The 27,447-nt window shown below is 32.8% G+C and overlaps 2 protein-coding genes across 2 annotated transcripts; both read left to right on the top strand.

Annotated features, from left to right (window-relative positions):
- The first annotated feature begins 3,873 nt into the window (after positions 1-3,873).
- Positions 3,874-16,204, top strand: LOC132286907 (novel plant SNARE 11-like). The gene is made up of 10 exons (XM_059789332.1): positions 3,874-4,535; positions 4,764-4,856; positions 7,770-7,863; positions 7,962-7,999; positions 9,490-9,578; positions 11,707-11,786; positions 13,939-13,995; positions 14,096-14,188; positions 14,274-14,348; positions 15,763-16,204. Exons 1-10 carry the CDS (start codon positions 4,459-4,461, stop codon positions 15,856-15,858), a joined length of 792 nt encoding a protein of 263 aa, XP_059645315.1. The 5' UTR covers positions 3,874-4,458; the 3' UTR covers positions 15,859-16,204.
- A 4,162-nt stretch (positions 16,205-20,366) lies between these two features.
- LOC132286906 (probable serine/threonine-protein kinase PBL19) lies at positions 20,367-25,599 on the top strand. The gene is made up of 5 exons (XM_059789331.1): positions 20,367-21,488; positions 23,199-23,459; positions 24,248-24,370; positions 24,708-25,205; positions 25,289-25,599. Exons 1-5 carry the CDS (start codon positions 21,126-21,128, stop codon positions 25,292-25,294), a joined length of 1,251 nt encoding a protein of 416 aa, XP_059645314.1. The 5' UTR covers positions 20,367-21,125; the 3' UTR covers positions 25,295-25,599.
- The last annotated feature ends 1,848 nt before the right edge of the window (positions 25,600-27,447 follow it).

Raw genomic sequence — 27,447 nt, 5'->3', positions numbered from 1 at the left:
CGCCTCAAATCCACTTCTTACGAAATTGGTAATCGTACAGCTTCAATTCCCTTCTTATTAGGAGTAGTATTCCAATTAAAAAAGGAATTGGGGGCTAAGTGTGGAGGGAAAAATCCCCTCCAATGAGAATAATCCACGTCATCATAAATATAAATATATCCTTAATAAGTTTATAAAGCCCACCTCGGTCAAACCCAAATTGAGTTTGATACTAGTCCAAGATCACTGTTCACAAGCCCAATACTATTGTTACTTGACCTTCAGCCCTGTTGAAGCCCGAATTAAGAGATTATCAGCCCAACATGTTAATATTAAACATCCGGCCCGTTATTCAAGCCCAGCTGGTTCAAGGTATATTTAGCCCAGTTTTTCAAGAATGCACAAGTCCTATCAGTTGAAGGATTTACCGTAGAAGGAAAATTCTGAGATAGGAAGTTCTGTACAAGGCAAGTACTATGTATGAAAAATTAGACAACGGAAAGAACTCTATTAGTAAAAAATGTTTATATAGAAAGAATTGGAGGGCAAGCAACGCGAGTCCTACCATAATTTTACAATCTTTTGTATATAAATAGAGGCTTAGACCTCCAATAAAGGGATCAAGCAATTCTACGCTTCGAGATATATTGTTCTTGTTTATTTTTACTATTGATTGAGTGAGTTGTTTTATTTTTCTTAATCATTATTGGTTGAGCGAAATTTTGCACCTACAATATCAGTTTTGATTTAATATTAAATCATAAGGTTAATTTTTTCATTTTATAACCTAATAAACTGGTCGGTCACGGGTATGTGGTAATTTGATAGCATTTCTTTAGTTCAGGGGTTTTTTTAATTTTAGTGTAGATTTTTTGAACAAAAAAGATAATAGAGGGAGATTATGTGATTTTTCCCCTTAAATATATCTCATTTATATATATATATATATATATATATATATATATATATACGTGTAGGTGTGTTGGGTGTGACATGATGGCAGCATACCAACTTTCATGTAGTTATTCTACAAGTGGTCAACAAAGCTTCATTTTATCCATTAAAATAAAATAATATATACTTACCTTTAATAGCTAAAACTTATCATCATTCACATATAACATAGCTACATAATAAAGCTATTTCCAGGAGCTTCCACACAATCCAATAGTCCAATACAACATATCACTTGGCTGCCATAAGCTTAATTTGTAACCTCTAACACAAAATAAAACTTCTCAAAACAGCCCACCCCTATAAAATACTTATATATAAATCATGTCTAATCAAAATAAAATCATGCTAATGAAATTAATTTTGTATCAGAGTCTTATAGTTTTCCAGATGGCTACCGATAAAGCTAAGTCAACTATGTTTATCAGAAGATGAATATGAAGGAGGAGATAAGGGAAAAGAAGGAGAGGAAGTCATGGGTCGATGCTTGGCTTTGCTTGATGGTATGAATGCTATGGTGGATTGTTGTGATATGTTTGATTTTGGGAAATAACCTGTTCTAATGGACCAAATGCAAAGACATTATAACATGGTAGATATAAAATGGGTCTACAGGTTGGAGAGAGAAATAGAGGAGAGAGAGTATAATGTAGATAGGGGTATTTTGGACCATGACAAAATGTAAAAAGTGTTTTTGTATACTTTTGCAATTAGTTTCATAAAGTTGGTAGTCAAATCTAATAATTTGAAAAATTTAGCATTTTTTTAAATATGCAAAATTAAGTAAGTGAGGTTTTAAATTTGTCTAATATTTTTTTATCAGACATTCACTGTATAGAACTTAAAAAAAAAAAAAAAAAGGAAAAAAAAGAGAAGAAGAAAAAGAAGATAAAGAAAGTAATTTGCACTTACACCCCTTTAGGGTTGCAATAAGGATAGATATATACAACTTTGAGAGAGTGTGATCCAATTGCCCCCCCCCCCCCCAAGTTTGCAAACTTTAACAACAACACCCTGTACCTAATTGCTTTTTAACTTCTGAATTGACCCATTTAAATTATTAAAGTACAATATTAACCTTTATAGGTCATTTTATTTGACCAAAATGATCCTTAGTAATAAATAAATAAATAAATAAAACTTTACCACTGTGGCCGCCAATGCCATATGCATACAAACCGGGGCAGACCTAGGACTTTTTAATTGGTGGGGCCAAACTATGAAAAATTAAAATTTTAAAATAACATTAAATCATTGTAAGAATTTTTTTTTTGTGCAAGTTTAATGTATATTGTTAAAATGTGTTTATAAATAATATGCAATAAAATTGAAGAGAAAAGTTGTCATTTAATCATTGTTGTTATTAAGTGAATATATATATTTTTCTTTGTAATCCATAACAAATAATATTTATGTATGTGTGTGAATATATATGTGTGCATAAATATAGTATGTTGTTACAAGGATTACCATAATAATTAATTTTTTTTTAACTAAATTTGATCTTTTATAGCAAGATGTTTATTGGAATTTGAAAGGATTAAAAGTAATTTTATTATTAAACTATATTTAATATCAGGTAACCATAAAGATTTATTTAAAAAAAAATTAGAGTGATCAACTTTTATTTTTATATAGAAAACAACTATTAGTATCATAAATAGAGTGTTAAAACAAAATTGAGGGGGCTAACTTTAATTTTTATGTAAAACATTACCATACATAATTTTAATTTAATACTATAATGAGGTTTTGCAAAAAAAGTTGCTAGGGCCAAGGTGGAGTTTTTGTTTTTGTTTGTTTGTTTGTTTGTTTTTTTTTTTTTTTTTTGCAAGGTTCATTTTGGTCAAATCAAAGGAATTGTAAAAGGTTTATTGTACTTTCATGATTTAAATTGGTCAATTCAGAATTCAATGGGCAATTACATATTCTTATCATGGTTGGAGTGTTGTTGTTCAAGTCTGTAAACTTGAGGGTCAATTGGATTACACTCTTTATAAATTATATCTACCTGTCTTTATTGCAAACTTGAGGGGTGTGAATGCAAATTACACAAAAAAAAAAAATTGTTTAGACTTAAGTCACGTAATCTTTCTCAACAGGTATTGCTCTCACGCTCCGCGCACATTCGTTCAAATTTTTACTATTTATTACATAATTTTGCCGCTCTCTCGTTCCCACTCTTGAATTCGCTATCGCTCCCGCTCCTGCTTTATGTGACTCAGGGCCTGTTTTGCTAGTGCTTTTGTTTCGTATTTTTTGTTTTTGGTAATGTACTTTAGTGAAGCAAAAGCACGAAATATGCTTTGTAATATTTGCTGTGCTTTTAAATAGTACCGAAGCGCTTTCAAAATTGAGGCAAAAATCGAAAGCATCAAAATGGTGTTTTTATTTGTTTCTGTACTGTAGCAAAACACTGTTTAAAAAAAAAAAAGAAATCTAAAATAACATTTTCAATTAACCATTCAAATTTTCAGACTTGTAACACTTTTACCAAATATGCTTTCATATTTTTGCTTTTAAAAATTTTCTAACAAATTTACATCACCAAACAAGCTTTTAAATTGTCTTGAACATACCTGAAGCAGAAACAATCTAGTTAAAAAAAAAAATAAAAATAACTTTAATTGCCAAACAAGCCCTTAAATTTAGACAATTTTATGATAAATTTTTTTCCCTAGAGCCCTCGAAAAAGCATCTTGCGGGTCATTGGGTGTGGGGTCACTTTCTTGTTTAACGTACGTCGTCTGCAGAACATCTCAAAGCAAACAAGAAAAACGCGTGCGTAGACCCCACTCGTCACATCATAGATTATTACCGGTTTAAACGGCCGAAACATCGCTAGAATTTTTTTAAAAAAAAACCTGTCAGACCGCTCCAAATAAAACCTCCCATAGCCATAGCTTCTAAACTCAATAAATAAAAAAATTAAATAAAATAAAAGCTTAAAATTTAAACACAATTCGAACAGAGTATATAAATCAGGACGAATGCTTATACACGACGAAGGCTGGTCCTGAGATCTATAGTATAGAAACCCTAGTTTTTTTCGATCAGATCCACGTGTGCCGAAACCTACATTGGTCGGATCTGATCGAAACTGATCGAATATTGTAAATCTCTATCTGTGCCTGAATTCATATTCAAATCCGATTTGAGTATGACGTGATTGGATGATCCAACTCGGCTGTGTCTGAGTCTGCATTTGATCGTATTTTAAAGTGTTCCTGATTGTTTGGATCTTACTGAGGATTTGGAAGTTCTGGCACTGAAGTACTTTAGATTTCGTTATAATTTCAAAATTTTATTGCATTTGATCCCATCGGCATTGGTTTGGATCTGATCCGAATTTCGGAGCTGTTTTCCTCAATTCGAGATTGCGGTTTTTGATTAAAACTGTGAATTGAGGATCGGCATTGCGTCGTATTTGGTGATAGTTTAGGACATTTTGATGCTTGTAATATAAGTTGCGGTTTCGACAAGGAAATTAGCGTTAATCTAGGTTGAGTTTGTTGAGTTTGTAAGATGTCTTCGTTATCTGCGATCAGCGAGGAGCTTGCGGAGATCGATGGACAAATTGCTGATATCTTCCGAGCTTTATCGTAAGAATTTGCAATTTTTTGTTTTGGATATTTACTTAGCACACAGGTGGCAACCATATTCTTGGTACATTATATGATACATACCCAAACACACACACACATATAATGGCTATAGTTTTTAACAATAATATTATTTGGGTTTCCTCAGTTATTCTTGCATAATTTGTTTATTTTTTCAGAGATATGTCTAGCATATTTGTTAGGCTCATGTAATCTATTTTCCCGCAGAAATGGGTTCCAGAAGTTGGAGAAGATTAAGGATTCAAACAGGCAGAGTAGGCAGTTGGAAGAGCTCACAGGGAAGATGCGGGAGTGTAAAAGGTACTTGACTTTAAGTTGCATATGCTGCTAGCACGAGAATTTAAACTGCGATATGCTTTTTGTTAAGAGTTATAGTCAAGACATTTACCAAAAAAAAACAAGAGTTATAGTCAACACACTGGGGTATCAGGTATGTGAGTTGGCGATGGAGGTGGCTTGAAATTTAGGATGACTTTCTTCTGGTTTAGTTCAGGTGCTATGTTTATAAGGCTTTTACTACTTTGTGTATATATAATGATCAATAAATGGAGTGGAGATAAACTGGCATAGCAAAAAAGATGAGAACATTATAATTAGTATAGGATAATAGCCATTGGTGTTCTCTTATTCTTCCTTTTATCATTATTATATATTTATTCATTCTTCTAATGGAGCTGTAATGATGAATTGACTTTGAAGTATGTGATGAAAGAGCAATATATATCAATTAACTTAAATAAAGTTTGGGAGCATTTAATTCTTTCCCCATTGGGCAAATTTTTTTTCCCTCCAGATTTTATGTTGAGTAACTTGATTTTATTACCTATGTGGGTATCATGACTTAAAAAATGTCTACAAGTTATAATAAAGTATAGATGTGAGAGGAGATGGGTTTCTCAATGTTTCCAAATGGTTGATAGTATATTGTGCAAATTAAAGCATACAAGAAGCTTAGGGAATAATTGAAATAGATGTAATGTTGAATGAAGATCCTCGTAAATGTTTTAGATGAATAATGAAGGATCCAAGTCTTGTATGAGAATTTCATTTTTCCCTTGATATTCTATGTCTTGAATTTTCTGATTCTATAAAGCGATTTCATAAACTGGATGGTTATTATTCATGGTGTAGCCTGGACGAAATTTAGCAAAAGCTTGCGACCAATCATTTGAAGTGGATTACTTGTCCAAGGGTGAGTGATATCCTACATCACTATAAAAGACAGAGTGGTGTTATCTATGTGGCTAGTAAGGTGGACTAAGGTTGTGGATTGAAAAGGGATGGAAATTGCTTGGTTCTGGAGGTGATTAGCTGCTGAATTTTCAAAAAATTAATTGCTAATAATTCCAAAGAACAAGTAGTGATGGATTTTAGAGTCTTGAATTGAAGGCCAAAAAAGTTAGTGGAAGTGGGTAAGGGTCACGTGATTACGTTTTTTGGATACAAAGCTAAAGAAATTAAAGGGTGTTATGATCTAAACAACAATTTTTGATCATGCATAACTGAAGAGGAGGAGAAGAAGATTCTTCCAGGATTCTCATATGAGATTTCAGAGGCTTCACACCTCAAGGGAAGGTTTCATTAGATCGCACAATCTCTAATTTTTCGAAACAAAATTTTACATAGACATTTATAGGCTACTGGGCTAATCCTACTCTCGACATCTAGTAGAGCTAGGATTCAAAATGGGAAATGATGGAACTTTGATTACCAATATTTTTAGACCTACTAAAGACCATATTTAAAGACCCAATAACATTACATGATCCAAAATTAAGGTCTCCAATTTAAACAGTGAGTGCAGTGGCATTATGCTCATATTTTGAACACAATGTTAGGAAAGTAATTGGAAAATTTCGGTTGGATTTTATGTAATAGTGATTGGAATATACATCATTACACTACCCTTAATGGTTTCACTTCTTTGAAGAACCAGGTTAGAACACAACTTCGTGGTAGCTTTGAGTATTTGGGTGTGTGACTAAGCTTTAAACTCTATAGGGAATTTACAGTCCATGGTTGGTAATCAAAATTCGCATGATTTTCACCTAGCATTGAAAATTATCTTGAAGGCTGATATTGATGGATTTTTGACCATCCATCCATTCCATCATTTTAATAAGACATTTCTAGCATCATATTGTGCTGTATACACAAACTTCAGGGCCATTTTACTTCATTTATTAGCCAAAACTCACAACCTCTCTCTCCCAATTTTATTTCCTTTAATTTTTTACTTGGATGTTTTTTGACCTTCACTATTTTGTGTTTAATTCTATGTCACAAAAAAAAAAAAAAAAAAAAAAAAACTTTTGAGTGTACTAGATCCGATGAGATATCATTAAAAGAAATAACGATCTAGTTTTCAAACCTATCTATCTATCTATCTATATATATTTATATGTATATATGTATGTATGCATATAGAAACAATGTTTTGTAGGTAATTGGCCTTTTTGTCAAATGTTTTTTTTTTTTTTTTTTACTGAAATGGACTGGGAGCCTAATATACCCTAAAATCTATCTAGTGGGCGTCCAATTGGGTTGGGAATGTTGAATCCAAGCCTAATGGGCTTTTGCCATCAATTTTGTTACCCTGTTGGGAAAGGAAGTGTTAACATCAAGAATTGACGTTCTTAGAAGTTTGCATTAGCAAGAAACTCAACAATTTTTTTGAATTTACTGGCCTACTTAGTTCAATTTTCTGAATTGTGTTCTATTCTCAGATAATAAAAAAACAGAAAGCAGTTAGAAAAATTCATTTGGTTTACAGTTTGAAAACTGAGTTAAAAAATGCTAGTTTATATAACAGCCTTTTTTAGTTCTTTGGAAACTGTTTTCTGATTCTAGAGTTCTTGAGAATTGTTTTTAGAGAAGTGAAATAGAGCCTTGAGCTTCTATTCCTTGAATTTAATGAAATCATGAAAAGTTAGTAATTAATAGATAATATCTATTTTTTTATGCATCAATATATAGGTACATATGGTGTCCACATATGGGGTTATTATTATTTTTTTTAATAAAAATTATATTTGATCTTTCTAGGCGTAAGCCGCATAACACAGATTGTGCTTATTGATGCTTCAAACGTAATGCGCCATCAGTGAATTTTTTAATGATTCCGTTTTTGTACTTAGTCCTCTCTCTCTCTCTCTATATATATATATATTTCTTAATTTATGGAAACTCAATGACAGTATGTTGCTTCTCCAGGCTTATTAAGGAGTTTGACAGAGAAGTAAAGGATTTGGAGTATAGGTTTGATCCTGGCACCAACAAGATGCTGAATGAAAAAAAGCAATCGATGGTGGGCTTTATTTTCTGAAATTTTATTTAGGGTTTATAGTGATACTGCAAATTGTTGCCTTCTTGTTTGTAACGAAAATTGTCTTATTTTATGTGCAGATCAAGGAGTTGAATTCATATGTTGCTCTTAAAAAGCAGTAAGTTAATGTTTGTTAGCAGTTTTTGTTCTCTGTTTTACGGAGCATCTTTTAAGTCTGTTTGATGTTCGGGATATCCTTTTTCTCAGTCCATTCTCTATCCATCTTAATATTAGCTTCTTGATGGTTTTGCCTTTGATTATTGTCAAAAGAAGGAATTTAACCTTTGCATGTCTCCGGGCTAAATGGCTAATTGCTTACCAATAGAAGATCCAGGGCTAGGTTATGATCTAATATTTGTTTTCCGTTTCAATTCCCTTTTTGCAAGTAAATGAAAAACTGTTGTTTATGTTTTTGTCTTCCTGGTGATATCATTTCAAATATCCTATTTGAACCTATTTTTAAGTTCATATTAAATTTTTTTTTTTTCCCCCTAGTTGGTACTCACACATACTTGTTTCTTCTGAGACTTGAACCTCTGACCTCCCTTTGGGAAGTAAGAGGCTGATACCGCTAGGCCACTGGCCTGTTGGTGGTTCATATTAATTTTATACCAAGGAAATGTTTCTTTCTGGAACCCTAAAGTAGTTACATTACTTCAACAGTTCAACAGTTCATTGGTTCTATTTGATTTGGTTAAAAACATTGGTGAAAAAGAATTCGATGTCAGGCCATTGAGATTTAGCTTAGTAGAAGACTATAACTGTGACCGGCTGTCAACTAGAAGCGACAAAGTTACCACTTTGAAAATGTATCACGCATTGGGCACAACTAAATTAGAACAAAGGAGTTTTTGTGATGTAACATATTTGTTTTGTTTTTGTTTTTGTTTTTTGTTTTTATTTATTTTAACTTCAAGTTATTTCAATTATTCAAAAGAATTGATAAGAAAAGGAATAATGTGATTAGTATATCAACTTTCTTATAGTGTGCTCTACATGGGTACTTCACTTCTTTTGAACACCCAAGTAATTGCATCCATGTGATTCAACATTGGACACATTTGAGTTGACCTTAAAGATTCTATGAAACTTGGAACTAAACTTCTTTTTTCTTTGTTGGACATTCTTATTAGGTACATGTTCAGTAATTCTATGGAAGATCTTAATCCATAGATTGTATATGTTGCTGTCATAAGAAAAACGATCTCTTTGGCAATATATTATTTGTCAGTTAATTAGTTGGGTCAATAAAATGGTTTGCCTCAAATCTCTTTGTCGATACATACATATATATATATATATATATATATGTGTGTGTGTGTGTGTGTGTGTATATGTATATGTGTATGTATTATATGTTGGTTCATTAGGTGGGTCAAGAAATTGTTTTGCTTTGCTAACATTAATTTCTTTTATTTGAAAATTGTTGATTCATAATACGGTTTCTTTTCATATTAAATGTTCTAGAACTTTATTGTTCATGTGCACAAGTGCCATAATTTTACTTTCATGTAAGCTTTTTGTTTTACTCATATACTTATTCTTTGTCATGCTTTGATTAGTTAATTTTGTTTCGCATTTTTTTTCCCCGGGGGGATGGTGATGTAGATATGCGAGCAATCTTGATAACAAGCGTGTTGATCTCTTTGAGGGACCTGGTGAAGGGTATGCGGAAGACAATGTCTTGCTAGCTTCATGTAAGCATTTGACCTTTTGTAAACATGTAACTTTTGATTGATTTAAACATGTAACTTTTGATTGATTTATTCTCTTCCATTGAGGTTTTATATGCTATAAGTGTGAGTTTCTATATTTGGAATTAAATTACCACATGAACCAATTCAATTTTGAGCCATTAGCTGCTAATCACGGTTGTCTTGTTGCATCAGCAGTGGTATTGTGTTTTCTTGTTTGATTGTACTCTTATTTAAGTTGTCAAATCAAACTAGTTAGTCAAGTTCTGTGAAATGTCTCAAAGTCACCATATCATGCATAATCATGTGTACATAAATGTAACAAGTACTGTGTCACCACTATGAGTTAGCATCCGAGGGAGGATGACCTGATTTGAGCAAGAGGGAGAGTTGAGACTAGAGGGAGCTTGAGTAACTGAGAATGGAGAAGATCTCTTATCAGGTTGGATTGTATCTATATGCGTAGTGCATAACCAACACATGAGGTCGAAAATATGAGTCAGTTGCAGTGCAATGTTTTCCTCTAAGATATGAAGATAGACACGAGTCCCATGAATTGATGTTCCTTCTCTCTCTCTCTACTTCACGATTTGAGAGGGAATATTTGAAAGTAAGAGTAGGGGTTTTCAGGGGATAGTGTGTGATGTAATAATAAGATCGCATTAAGAAAAAATGAGGGCAAAGAGGAGAAACATTTGTGTAATACATGTAAAAAGTATTCTGGTTGACCTCCTTAGCCACAAATGAAATGAAAACCTTATTTATAACAGCTAAGTTGTTGCATATAAACTATACCTTTTTGGGAGGTGCCTGGTCCATGTGGATTGCTTTTTTGGAATGGTAGAAATGGGGTCATCTAGAAGTTAGATTATCCATGTATATACCTGGGGAATGCCCCTTGTAAAATTGTATATTTTTTGACTTGTGAGTTGTGGCTTTTTATAAAATAATCTTACTTACACAAAAAATACATATTTAAACAATAAATTATACTTTTTAACATGCATAAAAAGTGAAAACCAAGTAATGTTTTTAAGTTGGTGAGAAAATCTGCCAATTTCTCTTTTATCTTCACTAATGGAGTGCTATATAACTAGATTCTAGATTTTTTTCAACTAACAGTCCAGTCACGGCAATCTGATTGTTTGATGATTTTATAGGGGTTTTGTTTATCAATTGCTACACACTTGAGTTGAACCTTTGTATTGGACTTTCTGACATCAAACTGTTCTTAGTGAGGATCTGGGACTGCCTCTCTGACGTGTTGGCCTCCCGTTATACCACAATGAGGATTATAGGGATTGTTCATCCTTTCAACCAAAAGATTGGCTAAATTCTCTGATTATACAGCCGTAATGCTTCCTACTTTACTCCTAATTGACAGCCCTAGTGGATGTTGAGGCATCCTATTGGTTTAAAGTGAAGGTGAGCATGATGACTGGGCAAAATTGTTGGCATGGGCGTCCCCTTGTTTTTTTCTGACTATAATAGACTCCCATCTTTGACGAGAAAAAATGGAGACCCCCTTGTTTTTTCTTCACAAAGGTGAAATCTAATTGGGATGGCTGCTAGTGCTAATGTATTGCGTGAGTAATCATACTTTTGGGATCTCTGTTTGTGGTTCGCCATGTGGATGAGCCTAAAGCAAACAGGCCCATACACGAGTACATGAAGGCCACCTTTTACAGTTCTCGTCTCCATTGACTTTGCTAATTCTTTGCTTTAGTATTTAGAGTTGATATGTTAACGATTTAGGTTGGGTATCCTTCAGTTGGCTTCTGTGGCCTAATTTTCAGTGCCACGTAAGAGTTGATATGTTAATGATTTAGGTTGGGTATCCTTCAGTTGGCTTCTGTGGCATAATTTTCAGTGCCACGTATTGGTGAAATGTTTGTCCTGGTGAAACAGTTTAAGTTCTGCACGCTTTCCAATTCTGGAATCTTATGAAAGTAGAAGCCTTTTCCATTTTCATTTAATGCCAAAGTTAACGATTTTTTTTGTAGTTTGTGTCGAATCTTTTCTTGTATCTGACATACGCACAACTTTGGCATGTTAGATGAAAATTTCTTTTTTCAAACTGTTGTTCATTCTTCTTTTAATTTCCGAGTCCAAGAATATATATATATTGCAGCTATGACAAACCAGCAGCTAATGGATAATGGAAATCATATGATGGACGAGACTGATCAAGCTATAGAGAGGTCAAAAAAGGTTAGCCTATCTCAGTACAAAGAAGAAACACTTCTATACTGCCCACGAGATTCTCTTACTGCTCCTTATATGAGTTACTGTATTAATTATTCTCTCTTTTACCTTGCTCTTTTGTACTTGAAATTATAAAATTAGAAACATCTGTTTTTCTAACCAGAAGTGATTGTTCCTTTCAGTATTACTTCTCCACAGATAATGACTTGACTTTTTCAGTTTCTCACTTTTGTTTATTTTGGTGAGGTTGTAACCTTTCTAGGCACAGTGGTATTTAAAGACCATTAGGCTCTTAATCCAGTAGGTAAGAGGCTAATCAGAATTAAAGTTCTGCAATAGTATATTAACTCATCTCTGTGTGGCAAGGTTTGCCCATAAGGGCATCACTTAGCAATAGAACATTGTTTTTGTCCCTGCTAAATTATCCTAATTCACAACTAAAAGACAAGTAGAACATTGTAATTCAAACGGATTTGTATAATATGCTATTTATTGTTATGGTCAGTGAGGATGGTAAGGAACACTTAACAGATTTAATGATGCAAAGAAAAAACGTCTTGCACAAACAAAATTGCATGGGGTTCTTGCTCTTAAAAGATTAATGACAGGTTTATGTGTTCAAAAATTCTACAATCATGATCAATATGATGGTTAATTAGTTTTAATTCGGTGGGCACCACCTTCGCTAATTCTTTTGTATTGGATGGATTAGCTAAAAAAACTCTTGTCCAGTTGCGTGATATCACTGATATGTAGTACTATTCCTTGACCTTAGGAGACGTTTGTTTGCTAGGTTACACCATTCCATGCTAGGGTTTAGATTCTGGCACCAGAAATATGTCCTACTGTGCATAGATCTTTTACTAGTATATTGATTCCAATATGAGTTGTGGTGGGTTGTTATACCGCACCCAATATTGAGGGAGATTCTGTAGTTTCTTTGGATCCTGGCACTATGACGACCTTATGTTTGAGATCATACATTTTGTAACCTCTTTAGCAGGAGGGTCATGCAGGTTCCTAGACTGAGTAATTAAATTTTCTGGCTAAATGAGGGGCTAACACATGAGTTCCTCTTAGAGGACACTTTAGTGCCCCATGAGAGGGTTTTGTCTCTAGGGTTTGTGAGGGATTCTGTTTTCATCATTTACTTGGAAAATGTTTTGTTCAAAGAAGGTATTCATTATCCTCCTCCTCCATTTGTATTCCATCGTCTTCCCTTTCAATGATAAAATTTCTGTTGTTTCATATTAACATATTTAGGAAGGCATTCCATCTTGCACATTGGATGGGACAAGAGGCTATTGAGCTGAGTATCCTGCGAATATTTTTGTCTAGGGTCCATTCTTGGTTTATCAATCTTTCTTCCCCTCTCTTTACTATTGACTTATACCTTTTTAATTATTTCTGACCTGTAAGTGATTAAAATATTTTTGGTTGAGACAGTTGTATTCCAACAATTATGGACTTGGAAAATCCCCATGTTGTGCAGGGAGCTTATGACTGACAATTGTTCCCTAGTTAGTTGAACATTCATTTATGACTCATTAACTGTTTGCACCCTTTTATAACTCCAATCATAAGTTTATTTGATACGTCCTCATTATGTATGGTAGATACATCTTCCTTGTACTCTTGTCTGTAGTCTCAGTACCAATTTGTATAGAAAAACAGTAACAAATGACTGGGCTTTCTCAAGAAGTCAAACACTGGGGGAGCTTTTTCCAGTGCCATTAATGATTATTAGCCACAATGACAAAGATTAGGATCCTCTGCGTTCACTTTTTTTCTCATCTACTCAATGGTTGACCATCAAATGGCCATAAGACTCCAGATAATTTGATCCTTTATTCAACAGTACTGATTTATTTGGAAAAAAATAAAATAAAGGTCAATACGCGGAGTGTTGTGAACCATTGAATAGTGCATCATGGAGTAGAGGAGAGAAAAAGTAATGTTAGGATCTTGATCCTGACAATAATCCATACAATTGTTGTTAAAAAAATATACAAACCCCACTATTCTCATTCCCTTGTACCCCACACCCAAAAAAAAAGGAAGTAGAACGGAAATGGAATATTCTGTTTCCACGTTTTAGTTTAGAAGGTACTTTTCAATGTTCAAAAAGCTTGACTTTCACATGCTTTGTTTGTAATAGGTTGTCCATGAGACAATAGATGTTGGAACAGAGACTGCTTCAGCTCTAAAGGCACAGGTATGTCACTTTTCTGCATGGGAAATGGAAAATTTATTTTATGGAAGTTCTCATTTTGAAGATGTGGGAAACTAAAATATTGTAATCTTTCTATATGTAGACTGAACAAATGAGTAGGATTGTTAATGAGCTGGACTCTATCCATTTCTCAATCAAGAAAGCTTCCCAATTGGTCAAGGAAATCGGTAGGCAGGTAAATCTCGAAACATTCACATTATCTTTTTTCATATTTTAAATATTTTTTGCTTTTCGGTTACTTAATTGGATTTCTTATTTAGGTTGCAACTGATCGGTGTATTATGGGCTTGCTTTTCCTTATTGTGGTTGGAGTCATAGCAACCATTATTGTAAAGGTGGGATGTCTGTTTGCTTTTCATTTCCTTCTATTACATGCTTTGATTTTAATAAGATGCAACTTTTGCTTTGTTAATTTGTAAAACGATCTCTGATATTTCTTTGATATTGCACGGAGCTTCATAAACACCAGCCATTTCTTTTGAGTTAAAACAAATTTGCCCTAGTGCATGCATCACTGGGAATCCTTTATATGAGTTTAAGGTGGTGGTATGGTTCAGGTTAGGATTTTGACTATTTATATATAGGAGAGCCTGGATTGGCCTTGTAAGCCCAATGTTTATTAAGGATTTTGATTCCTTACTTAATTCCTAGTTCTGTCATTAGTGAATTTGGGAGATTTTTTTTCCCCTTCTTTCAAAAGGATTCGGGAGTTATATTACGTTCCCAAATGGGTAATAAAATGGTTAAATAGGTTAAAATAAATAGGTCGACAAGGGTAGAAGAGTCAAAATGGGTATAAAGGGTAATTTCTTCATTAATAAAAAGATGTCACGTGCGCTGCATGCACATATTTCATTGGCTAAAACAGATGGCCGTTTGGTTGTGGGGGTGGAAGTGATGAATTTTGATAGTTTGAGGTGTTATTTGCTGAGTTTCAGTGGTGTTTTTTCGAACAAAGTTTATAGTTTAGGGGCATTTAGTCCAATTTGGGTTAAAAACAATATTAGCAAACTTCCAGCAAATGTGCTTTTCTTTTTCTCGGAACATGCTTGGAAAAATGTGTGTGACCAACCTGTGTTTCTTTAAATAACATCAAATTGGACAAACAAATCTTCTGGTGTAGTGACGTTACATTGTGTAATTGCGTCATCTGATTGGCAGCTGCTTAAATTTCAAAGTAGACATTCCTCGACTTCCTTATATAATTTATAAATGGTTAATCTGATATTTCAAGTCAGCTTGTGAACGTGCAACGTTAATTTCGTTTGTTCTTTATTTTTTCTCACTATGTATAGCTTTTATTTTTTTATCTATATATCTTTTGATTCTCCCAGATGCCTTTACTTCCCATGGCATTATTTAAATATTGCTTACCTAACATTTTTTTAGTCGGGATTGTCAAATTTCTGCACCAAGTTGTACACATCTCTGATATCAAACTATAATTTTCGTTTTGAAAACTTTGTGTAATATCCAGAAATTTAGTTGCAAGAAATTCCATATGTTGGAGAGGATTTTTTGTAGTAGAGAAGAGAAAATCTCAACTGCTTCTTTTAATAATTAATTTCACAGTACTGTTTTTATAAGCAAACTGGTTCCGTGCTCTATTTAAATTGCATTGTCAATCTCTTGAAAGCCATACATGCTATCATGCACAATCAACGAATCTGTTCACTTTGTTACTTGTATATAATCTCCTTTATTTGTCTCTATATTTGCTAAGCTTTTCTTGACCTTTTGAATTTTCAGCTTGTGAACCCCAACAACAAAAGCATTCCAGATATTCCGGGATTAGCCCCTCCTGCTCAAAATCGGAAATTACTATGGGATAGGGATGCTAATTAAAGAGTGGTTGAAGTGGATCGTTTGAGGTGGTCATTTGATTGATGTGCGGTTTGATTCAATTGATTCTTCGCTTAGCTTCTGATGCTGCAGCACCCAGTTTGATGGTACCTGGTCCGGTTAGGACTTGGAAATGGATTCATTCGACAGAGATATTTTGCTATAGTCATCCATTCAGCTTACTTTATCGAGTGTAAGTCTGTTAAAATATCACATTGGGTAGCCAATTGGACAAGGTTTGTATGGTTTGATTTCCCCATCTGAGGGGGAAAATATGTACTTGCCATTGTATTTGTTCATAACTTTTATATGCCAACCTTGTATAATCAGTTAATCATGTCTTTATGGTTTTTTTCTCTTTTCTTTTTTTTCTTTTTTTTATAATTTTCTTGAGTTAAAATTTCATTTGTATTTTTCTATTTGGTCTTTGTTTGAGAATATGCTTCACAAGAGGTCATGTTCTATTCTTCATTCGACTTTTATCTAGTGTTGATTTGTTCTATCAGATGAGAATGCCACACACGCGTTCAATTCTTGTTGTACCCTCACCCTCACCCTCACCCTTAAACAGTGCTTCAAAAAATTGTTGCATACTTTTCTCCTTTCTCAAGCTTAAGGTGAGAGTTGTCTGGAGAAATTATTACACGGTTTTGGAATTATTGGTATTGATTTATCTTATATACGTTAACTTTGTTTTGCGTAAAATATACTGTACTAACTTTTATGAAGTTTAGGCAAATTTTACATCAGTGTTGCGTTCAAAATTTATTATTTCGACTTCTCTTAAAATTTGGGTGTATATTCAACAATCTCCCCTCTTCATCAAAACTTATAAATTTTTTTTATAAAATGACCCAAGTTATCTTTACACATATTTTTTTTTTTTATTAATTTAGAAGATTGTTTCTCGGAGAGGGTACATGGTGGAGAGGAGAGAGAGAAATAAGAGAGATGGGGTAGAGTAATTGATTTTTTTAAAATTTTATAATATAATTTGTATTATAAAAATATATTTTATATAAACGAACAATTGACTTTTTATAAGTAATCTTTTTTATAGTTTTAAGGAAGATTATACTAATAAATCTGAAACGCTAACAATCAATAATTGAGCATGTTCTGTAATAATTTATCCCAGGTTGGATTGGACCAATCCTATGTACTATTGTGGAATTTTGGACAATTAGGTGGGTAAGACTTGACTATTTTTGGGCCCTCTGCTGTCCTTGCCAAGAAAGAGCATAGAACTTAATTAAGGAACATGAAAAGTAGTTATCATCACAACTGTCATGTTTACCATTTCTAACGGCCACCAATGTCCCCACCATTAATAGGTCAAGAAAGCTTTTATGGCACCGTATCATAGTCTGTTTGGTAGATGTATCTCAAATTCTCCGCATATTTCTTGTTTATTTTGCTACTCCGTAATTGATTATTCTGTACTAACTTATGGAGTATTTTTCACATAATTCAGTTTGAGTAGTAAGAGTTAGAACTAAAAGTAGATCAGTTTTGGATAAATTGATTCTAATTCAATTCGGTTATCCGGATATGGAGTTATGATATGAATTGAAAAAAATGTCCAATAATTCGATAATGATTCAAATTTGATAATCCATTACCTTAACAAATCAGATATGAATTATAAATAATTCGATTCGATTAAAATTATATATATATATATATTATTTATTACATTATAATATACTATATATGAATGTTATATATATTAATTATTTATCACTATATTTACTTAGTTGAATAGTTATATTATGTACCATCTTATATATTAACAATTCTCCATTTCATCTTACCTTAAAATTATGTATATCTGTGAATGTAATTTTAATCCAAATTCGAATATGAGCTATATAGGAAATGGTTTGAAATATTTAATATGATAACTTTTTCGAATTCGATAATCCATTAACTTAATAAATCAGATATGGATTTAATCAATCTGATTCAAATCCGATCCGTTGACGGTTCTAATTACAAGTTTAGTAGTTTACCATTCTCCACTTCATAGTAAATTGGTAGGTGGAAAAGAGTAGTTCAACTTTCTAATTTACCATGAAGTGCAAATATTTAGGTGGGCAGAATAATTTGGCCCAAACAGTACTTGGGTCTAATCCAGGTTGGATGAACTTCATTCACCCTACTGATGTGGCCCAATAGATCTAAAACAAGTGTCTAAAAGCAAAAAGTTAGGATTTAAAACACATGTTCAAAAATAAATATTAGGTAATGCCTAATTTAATTTTAACCATTGTCGTAATTTTATTGTGGCATATTAGTATTGGATGAAGAAGTTCATTCAACTTGAATTGGACCAAATATTATTCGTTTGACCCGCTTGGTAATCATCATCATCAATTCATCATTATTACTATTATTATTAATTTTTTCTTTTTACCTTTCAGGACAAAAAAAATATAATGATGATTATAATACACACGTGTTTTGGTTTAAACTTTAAATCATGTATAAACTGATTATATGTATAGCTTCTAACACCATTGTGAATTCCAACCAGGCCTCCGAGAGAAGTCCATGAGTTTCATTCCAGTGTCACATGCATTTGAATTCCACGAATGACAAAGTAAAAGAGACGGAAAACAAATTGAGTCCTAAAAAGAGAAAAAAAGAAAAAAATTCCGATGAGAGTCAAATTTCAAATTACCTCATTAGGACATCTATTTTTTTTTTGACTTATTCATGGTGAATAAGCGTGTGAACTTTGAATTGAAAAAAACAGAAAAAAGAAAAAAAATTGAGCAACCATTTGGAGTGACAATATGAATCTCAAGGAACTCATACACATTGAGAAATGATTTTCCTCATAAAAGTCAAAAAAAAAAAAAAAAAAATTACCTCATTAGGACATCTATTTGTTTGACTTATTCATGGTGAACAAGCGTGTGAACTTTGAATTGAAAAAAACAAAAAAAAGAAAAAAGAAAAAAGAAAAAAATTCGGATGAGAGTCAAATTTCAAATTACCTCATTAGGACATCTATTTTTTTTTGACTTATTCATGGTGAATAAGCGTGTGATTGGGAAAAAATAAGGGTCCGGACTCCATAATAGTATTATTCATTCAGTGAAGAAAAAATAAAAGGAAAAAATATATATATATAAATTATTTTCCTCGGATTTTCTTTTCCTTTTTAAATAAAATAAAAATAAAAATAAATTTAAAAAGAAAAAGATTTATTTTTTATTTTAAGGCAGAAAGAGTTAGAAGTTAGATTAGTAAATGCAGAGAGTCAAAGTCTGACAGTTCGTATTAATCCATCATGCTATGGAGACATCTGCAAATGAAAAAAAAAAAAAAAATTTCAAAATCAAGAAAAAGACCAATTGACGTGCAACTTAAAAAAACAAATACTTGCGTTTTTATTTTTTCATAATTTCATAATAATTAAAAAAATATATAATTCCTTGACATTATCTTACTCCAGTCACCCCATAAATGGTGCATGCCATTGAACGCATATATATATATATATATATATATATATATATATATGTTTTATCACCCATTGAATGCATATGTTATCCAGTCGCCTACATCATTTGAGTAAATGATACGGTTTTTGAGAAGGTGGCCAGCTTGAATCGTCTGTTCATTAGTTGCCTAACTTAAAAGATATTCTACAGTACATACCTTTTTATAGTAAATATTATAATATATCCAAACATTTCTGAACTATTGCAAACTCTTTAAAAGAGATTCTATGAAGTTTAAGGATATATATAATAAGTAAATATTAATTAAGATTGCATTAACAATATTTTACCGCCCTCCAATTTCAACTTTTGAATAGTTCACATTAATCAAATATAAAACTCATCATTTATGTGTAATTGACAATTACTAGTTTACTCGTGTAATATTGATATTTATCTTCATAATTTTCACAAAATGCATAATTAGGAGACCATTAATTACACGCATAAGTGTCAACAATCTCTTCTCAAATCAACGTGGAACGTCATAAAAATAAATAGTTGAGTTAGCTATGACTATAACTAGCATTTTTTTTTTTGACATTTATTACTCATTCGTCCCAAAATAATAAGTATTTTATTTTGAGAAAAAAATTATTTTCATTATGAATTATTAAATTTATTCATAGAGGATATGATTTACTTTTTATAAATTCAAGTTCAAAAATGTTGAATGGGTAAAAAATAATTCCAAGACTTTTAAAATAAAATACTTATTTTGGGACGACAAGAATGAAAAAGTAGACGTCTATTTATCACCGTTGTTGTTATTATTTTATTAAATTTTTAATCCAATTTCAAGTCAATATTTTAAAACTTTGTTCAACATTTTACATTCACCTTCAAAAGCGAGAGTTATGCTGTTAATGCTTCCTAGTAACAACTGTCAGCGTCCAGGAGGAGTCCAAAGTCCGTGCCTGGCCTAAGGTGGGAAGAAATGTCTTCTTTCTTGGTCTTCTCTTGTTGCTTAACACCATGGTTCAGACTGTCGTTACTTGTGGTCATCTTTGCTTTTGTCTTTTCATTACATGTGTACTGTCATACCGACAATCTCTCTCCCCTTTCTCTCTCTATAATTTGTCAATATTTCCACGACTATTCTTTATTACACCTCTCTCTCTCTCTCTCTCTCTCTCATCAGTGTTTTGGTGTCTTTTTCTTCACGGGTTTTTTTTTTTTTTGTGTACCATTTCAATTAAATATCTGGGCATATTTTTTCTTTTTCTTCGTTTCCCTATTTTTCTGGTTATTCTTCCAATTTCAGTTCTCACTTGGGCTTTTATCTTTTTATTTCATCTGTTCACACTTTGCTTGAAATTGTAATTATTGTGTTCCTACTTCTCTTTAACAAATTCATTTGCTCTAAATTCCAATTGTTGTGTCCTAGTTGTTGAACTTCTAAATATACTTTTTCCTTTTTATTTAATCTGTTCACACTTTGCTTTAAATTCCCACTTGAAATTCTCTAATTGTTCTCCTAAACAAATTCATTTTCTCTTTTTCTTCCGTCGTTTTGCTTTTATAGTTTTCAGGGTTTCATTAATTTTCTCTTCGATTCTCTTGTTTTTCATCTGAATTTCTTTTCCACCCAATTTTCAACTTCTCTCTCTCTCTCCATGAATTCATGAACCTATAAGGAATTCAATAACAAACACCATTGATTTGGTTTACCCTTTTGGGGATGTATTGATTTGCACCCAAATATTATATCAGTGCTACAAAATCAAAATTTGAGTCCTGAGAATTTTAGCTTCAATAATGAAGTGTTTCTACATATTCAAGGACAAGTCCAAGTCCAAGTGCAAGTTTCGGCAGGCGAAATCGGCTCCTGAATTGAAAAATCAAAGTAGTGATGGTGCAGGGCCTTCGAATCGGGCTGCAAAGTCTGCAGGTTCAATGGCATCACCAAGAAGCATACCGGAAATGTACCGGGAAAAGGAGCACAATTTGAGAGTGTTCTCTTACTCAGAGCTTAGGAATGCAACCAATGATTTCAACAGGTTGCTAAAGCTTGGAGAGGGTGGTTTTGGGAGTGTGTATAAAGGTACAATTAGGCCTCCAAATGGTCAGGGTGAACCTCTTGTGGTTGCTATTAAAAAGCTTAACAAGCATGGCTTGCAGGTACTAGCTCCTATTTTCATTTTCTCATACCAATTTTAGAAAATTTTGCTTCAGATATTGTGTTTTGGATTGGTTTGTGTATGATTGAGTAAAGGTTGATCATTTATTTGACACACTTATTATGTTCTTTCTGACTTTTTGGTAATTGGAAAGTTTCAATTATAACTTGCCCAAAAAAAAAAAAAAAAAAAAAAGAGTTTCAATGATAGGACATGTTGCTAACATGATGATTGTGCTTAATTTGTGAAGTATTGTATCATTAGTTTTTACATATCAAATGTAAAAAGAGTGTGTGGCCTTAGTTCTTTACTTCTCAATTGAAGAAATGTTGTGCTTACTATTTCTTTGTTGATCTAATGCTACGACACTGTAAATTTGTTTTTAGGTTCTAATTGGCATCGGAAATATATGAAATGCAGGAGAAAATGTCATGAAAACTTGAGTTGGCTTGGATGGAAAATTTTGGTAACAGTACAGAAAAGATTAAAATTTTTGACTATTATCCATTGCTGATCAAGCCTATACAGGTTCTGAGAGTAGAAGGTTGGAGACAGATAACTTTTGGCATTACTTTTGCACAAAGTGGTTGCTCTCATACCAGAATCCACCTTCTTTAGTCCAAAACTTTACCATAGATTTTATGAGTTTTACCCTAATTGCTAAGGAATTAGAGTTTGGACTTTGAATGTTCATCTGGACTTGAAAATTTGACCTTTAGGTTTTTGCAAGTTACCTAGACCTAAAATTTATGAATTTTAGGGTTTTTGGACTTTAGAATGGATTTTACGATTGGACCAAACAATGACCCTACTGGAAAGATTATTAAAGAGTAAAATTAAGTATAATATGTATTTAGGTTGAAGTAGGAGCCATCAGTGGTAGAGAATGATGGATTTAGGTTGTCTGTTTCATTTCATTTTACACTATCTGATGTGTCTTTGAACTCTTCTGAATTGTCACAAATTAGTATTTGTGTGGTTCATTTGTTTTGGTAATGACTCCATCTTATCTCTATCATGATGCTAATTAGTTCAAAGTTCAAACGATATAGCTTTACCTCAAATGCTATAGAAACCGGAAGGAACAGATTTCACTGTCCCATAGCATCTGTATACCCCGGCAAAATGGCTGATGAGCTGTATTCCTAAATTTCAATTGCCAAATACACGGAATACATTGCACATTTCACTGTGGTCATTGTCAAGCAATGGCTGATGAGATCATTGGTATTTGAAGTGTGTCAAGTTAACTTATTTATAACAAAATAAGTTTCTTTATTTTGTAATATATTAGAATTGTACTTAATTATTTTAGGAACCTTATTATGAATATTAAAAGTTTGATAAAAGACACTGATACAGAGATACAAATTTTATATATCTATTGTCACATGCTATATCTGCCTTACAGTACACTTGATCCAACTTAATTGTTGCCAAAAAGGAACCATAAGCTTCAATTTGTTTTCTAAAGGGTCCTATTACATGGATATTACAAATTTGGTGGTACCTTAATATTTCATTATTAAGTGTTTGCAATCATGTTCTCAAACTATAGGGTGTCATTGAATATTATTGTTTAAACTATCACTTTCATTTATGTTTTTTTGCTATATTTTCTTCTTTTTGATTGCTGATTTTTATGCGCTTTGCACTTTGTTCCCCGAATTAATGATTGTTTCTTATAGTTCTTTTCTTTTCTTTCATGTAGGGTCATAAACAATGGCTTGCAGAAGTTCAATTTCTTGGCATTGTTGAGCACCCCAACCTCGTAAAGCTTTTAGGTTATTGTTGTGTAGATGCAGAAAGAGGGATGCAACGGCTATTGGTATATGAGTACATGCCCAACAAGAGCCTAGAAGATCACCTTTTCAACAAGGCTTTGCCAACTCTTCCTTGGAAAACAAGATTAGAAATTATCCTCGGAGCAGCTCAAGGATTAGCTTATCTGCACGAGGGCTTGGAAGTCCAGGTTCAAATTAGTTGTTTCAGTTGACAGTTGTTGGGCACACACTCTTTCTCATACAGCATTTTAATTTAGAAGTTCAAATGATCCAGGGTTTTGGGACCTCATGCTAACTAGTTAGTCGTCGCATTGTCAATTTGAGCTCTTATCATCTAATCCAGCTTATATAATCATAGCATAAGAGTCAAACAAGCACTCGAGATATATCCAGGAAATTCTACTGAAATCAATTTTATTTATTTATTCTTATTAAATTCTATATAGCTTTCTGAAGTGTTCCTGTGGAAATTTGCTCATTCTTTACAGTTCTCTGTGTTGGAACATGGAAGATTTTAACAGTGGTGAACTAGAAAAGGTGGTTGCATTATGTGAGGAAGTTCAAATTTGTCTTTGTATAGTACCATGACTTACCAGTCTACCACGTGCATACCATTGTTTACACACTACAATTTATGTCTCCGTACAATCTGTTCATGCATAGATACCCTTGTCTGCACTCTATAGTGGCATACTAGTCAATTACCATTACCTACTGAAGTGACAAGCATCATGATTTAAAAACCTTCTAAAACTGAGATAGGGAGTATGAGACGGATGGTGGAAGTATACAACCTGACATGGCAAGATTAAAGCAAACTTAGAATAACACAACACAAAGGCATAATCAATATTGTTGATAGCCCCTAGAGTATAAATATTTTGACTTTCTCCTTGTTGGCATCGGCTTTTAACGTTTAATTCAAAAACACCAAACAGTGTATAAATTGTTCAATTTTTTCTTTTTGGTTATGTAGGTGATATATCGAGATTTCAAATCTTCAAATGTGCTTTTGGACGAGAATTTTAAGCCGAAACTTTCGGACTTTGGACTTGCCAGGGAAGGGCCAACCGGTGACCGTACTCATGTATCCACAGCTGTAAGTACATAATGCATAATACCACTGATTGTTATTTTGTAGTGTGGATAGTTGCTAATCTATAACTTCTACAAGACATATCATGTATTTATTTGTAACTGCATCCCTGTTTAGAGGATACACCCTCATCTTTGTGCTGTTGCCACTCTTTAGATTTTGCTAGGGACTATCTAATGAATGGAATAAATAAATAACTCTCTTGATATGTTTATCAACCAGCTAATGTTTTCAGGGGACCACGTGGGCTTGCTTGATCACATTCACAACATGGTTTATACATTTGGTGATTATGGAACTTATTTATGTTGTTTTTGGATTTCTTTTTTCCTTGTTGCAGGTAGTTGGGACATATGGGTACGCTGCTCCAGAATATGTTGACACTGGCCATCTCACGACCAAGAGTGATATGTGGAGTTTTGGTGTGGTGCTTTATGAGATCCTCACTGGCAGGCGGTCAATTGAAAGAAACCGGCCAACGATGGAGCAGAAGCTTCTGGATTGGGTTAAACAGTACCCAGCTGATACTAATAGGTTTACTGTGATAATCGATCCACGATTCAGAAACCAGTATTCTCTCAGTGCAGCTAGGAAGATTGCCAAGTTGGCAGATAGCTGCCTGAACAAGAATGCAAAAGATCGGCCAACAATGGCGCAGGTAGTGGAGAGTTTGAAGCAAGCAATACAAGACTCAGAAGTGGGAAGTTCTTCTGAGAAAAGGAGTCCCGATTCATCTGGAAAAAAACCGGTTGCCTCAAAGCACTTACATCAAATGGGAGTTGCCGATACTACAAGAAGGATGTCTCATTTATCTCAATCAAAAGATAAATCAATTAAGGTTAGTAAAACAATACTTTTTTGACCTTAAAGAGGAAAATCTGAACCTTTTAGCTGATATTTTTTTCTTCTTATTTTTGACAGGTCTAAGCCTTCTATTTCTCGACTAAAGGTTTACATCTCATATCCATGCATCCTGAGGAACTACGTATTCCGGACTGATTTTTATGGATGGTACAAGTATCGTTTTTGTTTTTGTATTCTTTTAAGAATTTTAATCTTTATTTGTGGAAGAGAGCAGGAAGAGATGTAATAGAAATGAACTGATGCATGGAATGGTTGAAAATCAGAGTATTCTATAGAGGGGAACTTTGTTATACCATGATTGTAAATAATAGAAGTGAAAGTTTGTGCTTGTGCAGTAAATTCAAGGTGAGTTTTCTTGTTTCTTTTAATGGAGTGATTGTTTTCAAAACCTAATTTGGACACCCCTCAACCCTTTTCTTCTGAAAATAGAGACACCTTCTCTTCATTAAGCATTGGAAATAAAGAATACCATTAGAGGTACCTGTATCGAAGGAATGATTTGCTTCAATATCTCGTCGTCGCCTTTTAGCAAAAGACGGTGAGTGCTCAATCATGGGTCCTCTGTTTTCAATTTGTTATATGTGGTGTTGGAAGATCCAAGCTACATACAAGCAGTGTAATTAAGTCTTGTTTAGAAACAGTTAAATTTTATGTTTTTTCACACTATGCTACGAGAAGTTGAGAACCTACTTCAGTGAGAAAAGTAAGACAATTTGCTGTTCTTTCTGCATAGGGTGAAATGAGGAAGTTGAATGTAATATTTAGCTTGTTTGTTTATGCTTTTGATCCTAAAATTGGTTTGCTATTGGAGGAAAAAAGTGTCCAAATCAGATATTAACCTGTTTCTTGTAGATCTAAATGGCTCTCTCACTTATCAGCTGGCTCATGGGGTACTTCGATTACCTTGGAACCTCATTCATCAGTGCTTACCCCATTCACAAGGGAAAAAGTTTTCTGGCTCCGTTTGTTTGTTCCGATGTAAAATATTTTACTAGGAAAAGTTTAATTTTTTTTTTTAGGTTTACTTTTATTTGATTTTAATTTAATATATATATTTTTTAATTTTTAGATATTTGACAAAGGTTTAGGTCGATGTTGAATCCAACGGGCAAGAAGTGTTGGGTTTTAATATTTTTTTCTTGCATTTGTTTCGATGTAAAATATTTTATTCAGAAATGTTTAAATTTTTTTTTTTTAGGTTTAATTTAATTTAATTTTTTTTTTAATTTAATTTCTAGGTATTTGACAAAAGTCTAGGTCTAGGTCACTGTCTAGGTCGAGTCCATCGGACAAGAAGTGTTGGGTTTTAATAATTTTTTTCTTTGTAAATACTTTATGACAACCAAATAACAATATATATATATATATATATATATATATATATATATATTTTACTTCCAAACAAAATGGATGAGATTTAGTTGAGTTGGATTAGCTTGGCTTACAACGCATACTCTCTGCGCCATGGTCTCTGTCCTGGACACAAGCTCATGGAACCCAGTGCCCAAGGACCATCAATGTCCTTTAGTTGGACTACTAATTCATGCCACTCCTTTTTGTAGCCAAAAAAAGGAAAAAGAGATTAGATAAATGCCGGTGACAATTGCACTGATATATAAAATGTTGATGAAGTGATATACACAAATTTTTGCTATTAGTTGGATTTGAGACACACTAATATCACTCCACTTCAAAGTAAAATTCTAAAGTATCATGGTCCAACTCTGTAATAATTAATAATAATGGAAGATGCTATTTATCAACTTACTAGAATTAATTAGCATTAAAATAATCTCAATTTCTAATTAGCAAAAGACTCTCAGACTTCTTACTGGCACAAGAAAAAGAAATCAATTATTTTTATCAATACTATTTTTCAAATATATTTTCATCATGCTTCTAACAAATTATTGGAAATAAAAGTTAGTAATATTATCTATATAAGTTAAATCATTCTAGAGACTTTCACTGGCTAAAAACACGATAAATTATAGTATTTATATTGCATATGTGTATTTGTGTCCAAGTTTTCATTGTAATAATATAATTTATTATAATTTTTGAAAATATTAAATATTAGTTAATTGAGTTATTAATGATTTACTGTGCAATAAAGTAGTTGGTTCATCCAAAATGATTAATTATTATAATTATCAAGTTATTACATGCCTAGTATTAGTTATTAGACTGTCAATATATTCAGGGACATAGCCAAT

The sequence above is a fragment of the Cornus florida genome, unplaced genomic scaffold (genome assembly GCF_030987335.1).
Source record: "Cornus florida cultivar Cherokee Brave unplaced genomic scaffold, ASM3098733v1 CherokeeBrave_3.0.0_Hap2_Chr11, whole genome shotgun sequence".
Classification (NCBI taxonomy): Eukaryota; Viridiplantae; Streptophyta; class Magnoliopsida; order Cornales; family Cornaceae; genus Cornus; species Cornus florida.
Note: the sequence above shows the minus strand (reverse complement) of the source record. Positions and strands in the feature narration are given on the sequence as shown.

Coding starts and splice junctions, on each gene's coding strand:
- LOC132286906 (XM_059789331.1), top strand. CDS start 21,126: ATGAAGTGTTTCTACATATTCAAGGACAAGTCCAAGTCCAAGTGCAAG. Junction 23,460..24,247: donor ACGAGGGCTTGGAAGTCCAG/GTTCAAATTAGT, acceptor TTGGTTATGTAG/GTGATATATCGAGATTTCAA. Junction 24,371..24,707: donor GTACTCATGTATCCACAGCT/GTAAGTACATAA, acceptor TCCTTGTTGCAG/GTAGTTGGGACATATGGGTA.
- LOC132286907 (XM_059789332.1), top strand. CDS start 4,459: ATGTCTTCGTTATCTGCGATCAGCGAGGAGCTTGCGGAGATCGATGGA. Junction 8,000..9,489: donor TATGTTGCTCTTAAAAAGCA/GTAAGTTAATGT, acceptor ATGGTGATGTAG/ATATGCGAGCAATCTTGATA. Junction 14,189..14,273: donor TCAAGGAAATCGGTAGGCAG/GTAAATCTCGAA, acceptor TTTCTTATTTAG/GTTGCAACTGATCGGTGTAT.